General features: G+C 43.0%; 1 protein-coding gene across 1 annotated transcript in view; it reads right to left on the bottom strand.

Moving 5' to 3' along the window:
- LOC137332396 (myosin-IIIa-like) overlaps positions 1 to 7,420 on the bottom strand; it is a 121,955-nt gene extending 114,535 nt beyond the window's left edge. The window contains exons 1-2 of the mRNA XM_067996203.1: positions 7,362 to 7,420; positions 6,600 to 6,755 (exon numbers count right to left, since the gene is read on the bottom strand). Coding sequence (XP_067852304.1) covers positions 6,600 to 6,755; positions 7,362 to 7,420 — 215 coding nt within the window. The remainder of the gene's footprint in view (positions 1 to 6,599; positions 6,756 to 7,361) is intronic.
- Between the last annotated feature and the right edge of the window lie 5,233 nt (positions 7,421 to 12,653).

Below are 12,653 nucleotides of genomic sequence, written 5' to 3'. Positions count from 1 at the left end.
ACCCCTTGAATCTCCCCATTGAACACCTCCCACTGCTCTGACATTAATTTACTTTCAAGTGGCTGTTTCCAGTCCATTTTTGCTAAATCACTTCTCAGCTTAGTAAAATTGGCCTTTTCCCTATTGAGAACTTTAACTCCTGTTCTATCTTTGTCCTTTCCCATAACTATGCTAAAACTAACTGAATTATGATCACTACCACCAAAATGCTCTCCCACTGATACTCCTTTCACCTGCCCAGCTTCATTTCCTAAAACTAAATCCAGAACTGCCCCCCCTCTTGTTGAGCTTTCTACGTACTGGCTAAAAAAGTTCTCCTGAATGCATTTTAAGAATTTTGTGCCCTCTATACCCTTCACATTGTTTGTATCCCAGTTACTATTAGGGTTGTTGAAATCCCCTACTATTACTGCCCTATTGTTTTTGCACTTCTCAGAAATTTGCCTACATATTTGCTCTTCCATCTCCCTCTGACTGTTTGGGGGTCTATAGTACACTCCCAGTACTGTGACTGCCCCTTTTTTGTTCTTTAGCTTAACCCATATGGCCTCATTTGATGATTCTTCTAACATATCATCCCTCCTCGCAGCTGTAATTGTTTCTTTAACAAAAATTGCCACCCCGCCTCCTTTTTTATCCCCCTCTCTATCTTGTCTGAAAACCCTGTAACCAGGAATGTTGAGCTGCCATTCCTGCCCCTCTTTAAGCCATGTTTCGATAATAGCAAAGATATCGTACTGCCACATGTCTATCTGTGCCCTCAGCTCATCTGCCTTATTTACTATACTCCTTGCATTGAGGTATATACCTTTAAGCACTGCCAAACTCCTTTGTTGTTTATTTTCTAACCCTTGTTTTCTCTGCCTTCCAACCTCACATACTAATCTTCTGCCTTCTATCTCCAGCTGTGATTCTGTCCCATCTGGATCTACATTCAGGTTCCCATCCCCCTGCCAAGCTAGTTTAAACCCTCCCCAAAAGCACTGGCAAACCCCTTTGCAAGGATATTGGTCCCGGCCCTGTTGAGGTGCAACCCATCCAGCCTGTACAGGTCCCACCTCCCTCAGAACTGGTCCCAATGTCCCAGCAATCTAAAGCCCTCCCTCCTGCACCATCACTCCAGCCACGCATTCATCTGCACTATCTTCTCATTTCTATACTCACTAGCGTGTGGTACTGGGAGTAATCCGGAGATTACTACCTTTGAGGTCCTGCTTGTTAATCTCTTTCCTAACTCCTTAAAACCTGCCTGCAGGACCTCATCCCTCTTTCTACCTATATCATTGGTCCCGATATGGACCACGACCTCTGGCTGTTCACCCTTCCCCTCCCAGAATGTTCTGCAGCCGCTCAGTGACATCCATGACCTTGGCACCAGGGAGGCAACATACCATCCTAGAATCACGTTTGCGACCGCAGAAACGCTTGTCTGCTCCCCTAACTATAGAATCCCCTATCGCTATTGCTCTCCTGACCTTTCTCCTTTCAGCCTGTACAGCTGAGCCACCCATGGTGCTATGGTCTTGGCTCTGATCCCTCAATCCCTCTTATCAATCCCTCTGATAGGGTGAGATGAGGTAGGGAAAGAGAAGGCTCGTGTGGAGTAAAAAAACCAGCATGGACCTGTTGGGCCAAATGGCCTCTTCCTGTGCTCTACATTCAATGTAAAATTCTATGTAATTAGAAGCAGATATTTCACCCATTTTTTTGAAAAAGAAATCAGAATATCAGTCCCACAAAATGAGATGATTCAGATTCAACATCAGTAGATAAATCAATTGAGAAATAGATGGGGAGCAACATTAGAATAACTTGTCCATTTTAATTAACAACAACCACTTGCATTTATTTAATACCTTTAACATATAAAACATCCCGAGGCACTTTATGAGGAATAATAAGGGGAACAGACACTCAGCTGTGGGAGAGAGGATAGGGGATGTGACTGAATGCAAGTTCAAAAAAGTGGGTTTTGAGGACAGGGAAGGGGAGAGGCAGAGGGCTTTAGGGAGGGAATTCCAGAAAGTAGGACCGAGCGACTGAATGCTCAGCCACCAATGGGGCAATGGGTAGGAGATTGCACAGGAGACCAGAATTAGAGGCCCTAAAGATGTGGGAGGAGATGTATTGATGGACAAGGTTGTAGAGTTAGGAAGGTGCATCGAGTTACATCAAATCTACAGCACAGAAACAGGCCATTCGGCCCAACTGGTCTATGCTGGCGTTTATGCTCCACACGAGCCTCCTTCCTCCCTGCTTCATCTAACCCTGTCAGCATATCCTTCTATTCCTTTCTCCCTCATGTGCTTATCTAGCTTCCCCTTAAGTGCATCTATGCTATTTGCCTCAACTACTCCTTGTGGTAGTGCGTTCCACATTCTTATCAGTATTTGGATAAAGGAGTTTCTCCTGAATTCCCTAGTGGATTTGTTAGTGACTATCTTATACTTATGACCTCTAGTTTTGGACTCCCCACAAGTGGAAATATTTTCTCTATGTGTACTCTATCAAACTCTTTCAGATAGACCTCTATCAGATCACCCCTCAGCCTTCTCTTTTCTAGAGAAAAGAGCCCAAGCCTGTTCATCCATGCAAGACCATTGACAGGCTGTAGATTAACTTGAATTGTTGCTGAAAGCTGCCATGAAACAGTGTGTATTACTTGACTATGTATGCTTCTTTAACCAATAAGTTTTAAAGGAGCTACCCTCCAATGCCAATTCTGACCTCTCTGTCTTTAGTCTCCTAGAGTGCTCCAACCAAGCTCTATGCAAGGTTCAGGAACAGTACCTTATCTTTGCCCTGGCCACTCTGCAACCCTCGGATATGAGCATTGGCCAGCAAATACTTGGGGCCCCCCTCTTCCCTTTTAAGTGCAGCAGAGTGGGACCCTCTGCCCACCTGCGTCCAAGGCTTGAGATCCTGTCCCAAATTCCAGGGACAAGGTCATTTACATAGTCAGGCGAGGTCGCCGGCATCTGCCGCAGCTCAAGCCAATCCAAATTTATTTTTTCAGCTCTTCAGCTCCACTGGAGCCACTCTGATTAGAGAGAGTAACCAATCCTGGAATGTCACCGATTGCCTCACTCTAGTGAAGGCTTGTGCCTTTAGAAGTTCGCAACTGGTGCACATTCCCCTGAGGCCTTTCAAGGGCGTAAAGGGAGTAATTTCCTGGGGAAGCCCAGGATCTACCCTGACAAGCACCCTTTACATGGGTGGTGGGGCGGTGGGGGGGTGCTGGTGGGCAGGCAAAGATTCAACTGTGGATCCCCACCCCCCCCAACTGGAATTTAATAGTCTGGTCCAAATGAGGCGAAATCCCAGCAGAGCCAATAGGCAGCCCATATTCTAACACTACCACCACCAGCCCCCCCAATCCCCCCACCCCCTTCCCTGACATATGCTCTCTTAACCTCAGGAATTTAAGGGCCATTAACTTTCAGGTTTTAGCTAGATTTCACCTTTTCTTTTTACCAAGGAATGCTGGGAATGCGAAGTGGGTATGCAGGTGCCTGAGGCAGTGAAAGTGGATTGATGCTTCAGTGCAGACCCTTCATCAGTAAACAGTTCTGGTAGATGGGGCTCTGTTTTACTCTTTTCAGGACTGGCGGCCCTACAGTGCGAATCCAGCATTTCCTGTTCCCTTTAATCCCTCATGCATCTTTATTCTTTTTTTTTCCCAATCTCCTCCATTTTCTTGACTTTTCCTTTGTATGGACCATTCCCAAGCTTTCCACCATTTTGCTCTTCTGATGTCTTTGTATTGCCTCACCGTGATGATCTTTTGTATTGTTTATCAGGTTACTTAAGCAGTTTACTGGTCAATCAACCCATTGTCTTCCTCTTGGTGAATGGAATATCTGTTTTGCCTTTAGTTCTCCCCTTTTATTTTTCCTCTTCCACCTGCTGGATTATCTTTCACCTTTCAGTCCTGGTGAAGGACATATACTTGAAATGTTAACCTGCCTTTTTGCTTTGCAACAGACATATTTATTGCATGTTCCCAACCTTTTCTGTTTTTGCTTTATGGTTTTAATTTGTTTTGTGCCCACGGCACTTGCGCATTTAACATTCTCTGGATTCACTCAATAAGTCTTCAAAAGCACAGCCTGCTTTAAAATTCAAATGTTAAAATGATAAACCACTTACTAGCAAAGCAATCCAGCAGATTTAAGAACTGATCTCCCATTTGGTGCACTGTGTCTGCAATTGTTTTATTTCCTGACTTTTAATTTCAAAGAAGCCAATCTGTTAGTGATGCTAGTTAAAAATAAATTGAAGCACGTTTAGGTAGAGCCAGCTGGATCCTGATCCTTTTGAAAGCTTATTATCTGGGAGCAGCCAAGGTGCCAACTTGGGTGCTCAATTCTATCAGTACTCTAAGAGGAACAGTGTACCATCATGACCTTAATTCCGTGAGTGACCAGCAAAGTATCTCCGATCCCTCCAAATGGAACCAAATGACACTTAAAAGTTCTAAGCAATGTGAACGTCAACATTTTCACATTTGACAAATTTAATTAAACAAGTCCATCTACCTGAAACTTTTATTTTATTTGTTTTATTCAGTATATTTTTATTTAAATACTATCTTTCCTCTTGAAAGGGCCTCTTGTGCCTTAACTCATCTCCCATTTGAGAAGACAGATCAGTAAGCAGACAGGTACAGCTGCTCCCAGGTCTCTGCAACTTTTCCTGTACTGGCCCAGGTCCTGGGGAGCTGTGTGAAAGAAGACTAAGGTGATTTTTTCTACTGATTTTTTCTCTCTCTCCTGATAACCTTATTGAGCCAAGAAACCCACTGCGTAGGAAATTACAGAGCTCTACTGCTGTCCCGCATTTATATATCGCCTTTCATGTCCTCAGGGCTGTGGATGGTCAGTCGTTGAGTATGTTCAAGACTGAGATTGATAGTTTTTTGGACACTGAGGGAATTAAGGGATGTGGGGATAGAGTGGAAAAGTGGAGTTGAGGTAGAAGATCAGCCATGATCTTATTGAATGGCGGAGCAGGCTCCCACTCCTAATTTCTTATGTTCTTATGTAGGACATCCCAAAGTACTTCACAGCCAATTAAGTACTTTTAGGTCGGTGAGGGCAGCGGGCCACCCGTTCGGGGCGAGCAGCTCGACGGCAAGATTTAAATTGGGCCTGGGCTCAAAAAGGCTTACTTGACGAGCAGGCGGCCCCCAAAAGTTAAAATCAATACATTCATACAGACAAGAGCTGAGATCACGTTGTGTGATAATAGTAACAAGAGAGTGAACTCATTTGTATAACATTTCTGTGATTGCTATTTTGAATTTAAATACATTTGAAATTCTGATGCTTGCTATTTTAACCAAGGTGTTATCCCACTTAAATATGTTAATGTACTTTCTTAAAATAGCATGTTAAAGATATTTCACATATTAGTTACTAATATCACACATTGCGGTTTCAACGTATTTGTGCCAGAGTCCGTTAGAGTCCATAACACTTGGACACTAATGGGATTAATAATGGTTCCATATATCAATAACAGAGTAATAGCAAGATGTTCCTAGTGTGAGTGCACCCAAGAGGCCTACAAATAATCATTGCTGATCCCCATCATCAAGACAGTGTATCTAGATGAGATAAGAGAGAATGCAGTGAATCAGTTCAGGCACTCCACCGTCGCAGAGGTTAGATTCAGTGCTCAGTGTTGGGATTCACGGAGATAGTCAGGGAAAAACTCTGGGGAGTGCGAATGGAATATCATTTAAGTATCCACATTTTGTTAAGTAGACTTTCAAAAACCACTTGGCCCTGAAATTCCTCGGGATTTGATCCCGGCAGCTATGCCGAGATGGTGTCCACCGGTTTGTAATTTGCGTCGGGCAGATGGGCGCATCTCCAGCGTCCACCTGTCTATGTGACCAGAAAATGGCACCTACTCGCTATTGGGTTGGGGGGGGGGGGTTGTCCAGACCTCCATGTCCTTCTTGGCCTCCTGTGTACGGGGATCAATTTTGAATTTGATTTTAAAAAACGTGTCAGGTTTCTTTCAGGTGCAGGCAACTTCCGTGGCCTGGACCCACCTCAAATCATTCGGCATATCAAGTTTCGATTAATATGCCACGTCCCGAATGAACTCGTGCAGTAGAAACTCCCAGTGTAGAGAATCCCCATCCCTGGTTCCATTCCTACCCCCCCACGATCACATTTGCCTTATATAGGAAAGTTTGTGGTGCTGTCCCTTTCAAGGCTTGTCGGAAACTGCCGGAAATGGTGGTGACCCGACGCAAGTGAGATTGCGCCATTTTACGAGGGGGTCTGCCAGTGTCCAGCTGGAGTAACAACAGGAGTCTGCCTGAACCCCATGGGTTTTCCGGCTCCTTTTCTGGCTTTCTGCTGGAATTCAGGAATTGACTGCACGAATCCTGTTGCAGTCAACTCTGACGATCAGTCACTCTCCTCAGTGATAAGATCATTTTCTTTTTTTCCAGAAACAATCATGTTATCAGCCTTCAACTGTACTGCAAACAAATGGCATCCTCCAAGGAATAAAGCAGAGTGCTGAATTAAACTGAAACCGGCAAAACCATTTCTCTTTCAGCCTGTAAACATGTTAAGTACCTTGTCTTTTCAATGGCACCCATTTGCTGGTGAAGGTCTATCAGCTCCATTAATTGTTTCTGCAGGGCCTTCTCTTTCCCTTGAATCTGTCTGATAAAGGAGTGCTCCAGGAGGTCAGAGACAGTTGGGCGATGCTCAAAGTCTTTAATGAGGCATCTGTAGTAACAAAGACAGAAAGGTTAGAAACAAACAAAAAAATCCCCTCAGCCAACCTTCTTTTGTGGAACACGACTGATTGTGTTTATTTTTATGATTATTAATTTATTAAGTGTCACCTGATTTTTTTTAACAATTGTCCTAAATGAATGTCTAAAATGCTTCATACTACCATCTGTTTGTCAAATTACAAAAACCAAACACATTATTCAGAGCTAGAATGGGATAGTGTAAATTAGTACAACGTAGAACGTAGAATTGAAATCATACTGCTAGAACATTAGTGTACGAGTACTTCACACGTTTGTTTGATATTCCTTGTTCTGCTGCTTAAATGTACGTCTTATCCTGGAGGAAGAGTTACTTTGCATGTTTTATGTAGTGAAGCTGCAACAATGCTCTTTTTGAGTGTGTTTGTGTTGTCACCATACATAGCGACTCGTCTCCTGGACCTTTTAAACAGCTGATGAAGGAATTTTATACGAAGGTATTAAGTGTTTGTTCGTTAATATACATAACAGGACGATTTCTGGGCAGAGAAAAATAGGAATTTTCAGAACCAGAAGGGACTATGACAGTGGGAATTTATTATGGCCAAATTCTCACATCAGATCTTCCAGTGTTAAGCTTTGTATTCCTGGAGTGCATATCAGAAATTCAGACATGCGTACCCCCCACCCAGGATTGTCCATGCATTCATTTTAATTTTAATGGAGTAAAAATCATGACAGGCACTCACCTGAAATCCTGATATGGGCAAAGCTCTGCATTCGGAGCTCAGAGAATGAAAATTTCCCCCATATTCAATTCACTATCTCTCATACCTAAAATTCTTCATTGGTACCATCACTTATAAATACCAGTCCATTGAACAGTTTTTAGTACACTTACAGCCTGGAACCAGTATTCTGAAGGTGAACTGACAACCATTTATAACTAGACCACCCTCACACAGACATGCACCTACTTTTATTTAAAACATCAACGGGTATATGTGCCTCCGTCCACTAATGTTCGAAGTGAGGAACACCATTTTATACTCACCTACTTTTTCAGTAAAATTAGCTAATGGGGAAAAAAATACATCTCTGAATCCTGCTTACAATTCTATGCATCCAGAGTCCATATTATTGCAATATTACTAGCATGTTTTCAATTGAAAACATCAGCAACATATTTTGGAAAAACATAAAATAGGAGACAGAAACAAAACTGGTTAGTAATTCTAATTTGGAATACATAGGGATTGTTCAGTCAGTTTTTGACATTAAACTCATGGATATTTCTCTTTAGAGGTTTATTTTTTGTTGATCCCTACTACTGACTGTAATGAAACGTCAGCCTGGACCTGGGAACCAAATTGTTATTATTGGAGGTTTGTTATAACTGGGTTTGTATTGAGGCTCCACTGAGTATAATTATTTAAGTTATATAAATGCACAGATTTATTATCAAGTGAAGATTACTGTGCTGGCAATTCGACTGAACTCGAGACACGAGAAGCTATTTGTTGATTGAAGGCATGCTGCTCTGTTGAATTTCCCATACTGTCAGATGACACTTTGCATTAGAAGTGTGCAGCGGTCAGTCCACAAAATGCTGCAGGAAATTTACTCAGAGAAGAATTTGCTGACCTCAATGCTGTCAAAAGCAATTTGAACAGAATGACCACAGCTCTTGAAGGATATCATCCCAGCTGAGAACCACCTCCAAAAGCACCATAATATCCTATGTATTTACAAGTAATATTTAAATATATCATCGTACTGAATTGCTGGATTAATGTAACTCTTACCCTGACCAATTCTAATCAGGCAGATGTTCTTACAAAGGAACAATTTCAGTTATTATTGTGTTTGAAAATTTTCTTTGTTAATTATTTACTTATTGAATTGCATCCATTTTATTCATAAAATCCCAGATATAAAATGAAGATAGCAGCAATGCTGACAGAAACACAGCTTAGTCCATTCACATGTGGGGTCACTGAAAGTCGAATCTAGGTTTGTGCTGGCTGAGCTTTGTGATTTCTTTTGCTTTATTTTATTTCAGGATAAAATAACCAGCTGCAGAAAGATTTTGTTTTGATTCGGTAATGAAATTGCTGGAGGTGTAAAGCTCTACACAGGTGACCGTTGTGTGGTCAGGAGCAGCCATTTCTGGAGTTACGACACTGGTGCAGCAGTGACAAAATGGCTGCCGTACTCCTCAGTGGGCAGTGCACTTGCGCCTATCTGTGTAATGATGGTGTTAGCAATGTAAACCTGTACTTAATGGCTCACACTAAAGTTCTGTGTTCATGCAATACACATGCAGTGACCGGATCTCACTGGGGAAATGGGCATTAGAGGTCATCCAAGTTCTCTGATGTTGGGGTTGGTTTCAGTGCTCCCGTCACCTGATTTAATGGAAGAGAATGAGCAGCAGTGGAGAAGGGAGGTCAGATGGCACCAGAGGCGTAATGCCCACATCCACCAACATGCCACTGGCTGCCAGCCAGTGACTAAGGAGGTTTGCCATCTGCTTGCAGGAAATCTCAATCATAGCCTTGTTAGCAGCTATAAAAGTGCTAACTCAATTTTGTCTCCGGCACCTTTCAGGCTAGGCAGGGGCTGCCAATTTGCTGCCTGCAGATGTATCAAATAGGTGGGTGATGCTTTATTCAACTGCGCTAACACCTTCATCTCCTTTCTCACTCAGCAGCCACCACGGCAGGACAGTGCTGCCCAATTTCACTGAACTGCTGGATTTCCAAAAGTACAGGTATGATTAGTGCCTATTTGGCCATCCAAACCCTGGGCACAATGAAGCACAGGAATAGAAAGAGATTCCATTCCATCAATGTGCAGCTGGCCTGTGACAAACAATTCTGTACCATGCAGGTCGATGTCCATTTCCCACAATGTTTTTATCTTGTGACAATCATCTGTGCCAGGCTTCTTTAGCAATGAAGGGAGACCAGACAGTTTGCAGGCCAAGGCTATCATTTCAGCTCCAGTTAGTGACACACATGTGGCAGCCATGAACAGAAGTGGATGTTACAGATCCCAAGGCGATACTTGCATATCATGGTCAACATTCCTCCCTTAATCAACACCTCATTCATTTCATTATTCTCTGTAGGATCTTGCTATGTCTAAAATCACTGCCGTTTACCCACATAACAGATGGAAGAAACATTCTTGTATGTGAAATGCTTTAAGATGCATTTTGGATATGTATTTCTGGGATTCCAATAGACAAGTTAGCCTATAATGGAGCCAAAAATCCTTAACCTCACTGCCAGCACTGGAGAAAAGTCAGGCACAGGAGATCTGATGGAGAGAGGATTTCTGGCGGGACCCAGAAATTCTGGGTCTCCGCTCAAAATGCTGCTGGCCGGCAGTTCCCAACAAGGCCCGGGGAAGATGGAACATCTGTCCACCCCAAAAATGGCACATTGTATTGGAGGGGCAGGGCTGAGGAGAGGGATTTCCTGTACCAGTAACTTCCTTGGCTCTTGCCTCCTTACCATCCAATTCAAGGATGAAACTGCATGAATCAGCTTTCTTATAAGGGGGATCAACAGCCTTCCTGCCTGCACCTCTGGAAGATGCACTTCCCAATTGCCCTCCTCTGGCAGGTGCTTAAGATGTGTTGATAATTGTATGGGCACCTGCTGATGTCACACAACTGATTTTGACCACACTCTGACTCCAGATATTTTGGGGGGATCAGGAGCTGAGGTCACCGCACTTATGTCGGCAGAGTGGGACCAAGGATCTTCAGCCCCCATTATTTTGAAGCATGTGAGTATGTTCTCCAATCAGGTGGGAATTTACCCATAGAGGTCAGTCTACACTGGACATAGAGTTCCTATAGAGTGCAGAGCTGATCCCTGCTTCCGTTCCCAAACAGCCAGAAGATACTGCAACAGCACTGTTCAATCCAACTCGGAAGGCTGATAGGGTAAGTGAACCCTACCAGCATTCAAACACAAAACCATCAGGCCCCTAAGCCCAGAGCTCAATGACTGGTACTCTACCCAAGTGGCCATAATGAAATGAATGCTAATGGTGCTTTTGGTGCCAGAAACGTACAATCAATACTGAATCCCTAGAATGTGATACTGGCACAAAAATGGAAGCCAAGAGTAGCAGTGTCAGTGCCACTGAAAGGTCTTGCATTGTAGCCATCCATGAACAGCTCTTTTTCCATAAATATCCTACCACGTTCCAAACTGCTAAGAGTCAATGCATTGTATGCGTTGCCAGGGTAACTAGCACACGTTGCATTATGAATTCTGGTATCACAAATTATCTTTTGTTGTAGAATGGAAACCTTTGTAGTTACTGCAGATGTGCCAATTCTCTGGAGGTTGCATAGATTATTACATGGATAAAATTGATTGAATCCAAGATATTAGGGGGTAGATTTTGACCTTTGGTGGCTGAACGGTGGAGCGCATCTGTGGAGTAAATCTGGCTGGCGAACCATCATGGAGGCAGGTAGGTTTGGAAGGAGTGGGGGGGGGACCAATTACAGAGGGAAAGAGGGTGAGCCAGGAGTGGCAGTGGCCCACAGTATTCTTGTGGAGCCCATAGGAGCACTCCTGGCTCCTCCTGGTCCCACAATAACTAAATCAAAAAAGATTTGGGGCTGCTTTTTGAAATCACCGCCTGGGACAAAGGGCCAGTGTGTAAGTGGCACATGTCCACCCATTGGTCCCTCAAAATTGCAATCAGGATTCTCTGTATATCATTTTCGAGCCACTACAATCCCATTTAAGCTGGGCGGGCTGATTTACAATCGGGCCCAATGTTAAAGCAATTATTCTTACGTGAGCAGTATTAGGTGGTGACACGGGTTGAACATTGGCCTTTATCTCTATGACACGTGTTCTGATCCACCCTGGAGTGATGGAATGAAAGTTCCTTCTCTCTGTTGATTGTGGAGGTCCTATGCAAAATGATTTTGAGTAGTTCCACCCCAGTTCCTAATGGGTGTGAACCGACTACAAAAAATTGCTTCTATTTTGATTCCAATTGGCAGTCACACTCATAGAAGCCACAAAGATGGATAGAATTAATGGAAGGTAAATCATGAGGGCAGTATGCCTGAAATCACACTATGCGATCTTAATGTTTGAAGATCTGTGATGGGAATGCTACAGATGAAAATTTACCCTCTAAATTTTACCCTCCGCAGGGGAAGAACATAAATACATAATTTTATATTTAAAACAAGCCAGAGTACAGTGCTTGGACTCGCAGAGCTGGGATCAGTCACGTCTCCTACTGTCAGCTGTTTCTGTCAGTGCTGTTAAACTGTTCAATGTTGTGTACAGAGGCCATCTCTAATTATGTCTTATTCATCATAGGAATCACTGGTCGCTTACTGATACAAAGCTGAGAGAACTGTGGAGTGCTTGGTGAGAGAATGTTGTACAAATATAGATTAATGATATTCAAAAGTGTGTTCCATTAAAATAATAGAATGCATTACTACCTTCAAATACATTTCTATGTTATCCTTTATGACATATGCAGTCACTTTTTTTTAACCATGTTAAACTAAGTTCGGAGAGGAGACAGCAGACTGATGCCAGGCTCCCACAATTATGTGACACAGTTCAACCTGAAGTGATATTGTGCCATTAAATACTGCAGCAGTACTGAGATGAATTTTGCAGCATATTTCAGTGAATCAGTATATCCTGTACATGGGCTCAGCATGTCGAGGAGTACAGCTGATATCATAAACCTTGAGGAAGAAGTTTAAGTAACTTCCAGATATAATATGGCTTGAACGTCAGAGCTCAGTATTTGTATAAATCTGTATAAAACAGACTTGTTATGGCTGCAGCCGTGATTCTGACTCCTGGGGTAGCAAGATCTAAAATAAGTCTAGGAATGGATG

This window comes from Heptranchias perlo, chromosome 2 (genome assembly GCF_035084215.1).
Source record: "Heptranchias perlo isolate sHepPer1 chromosome 2, sHepPer1.hap1, whole genome shotgun sequence".
In the NCBI taxonomy this organism is placed as follows: Eukaryota; Metazoa; Chordata; class Chondrichthyes; order Hexanchiformes; family Hexanchidae; genus Heptranchias; species Heptranchias perlo.
The sequence above is the reverse complement of the archived record's forward strand: the minus strand, read 5'-3'. Positions and strand labels throughout refer to the sequence as shown.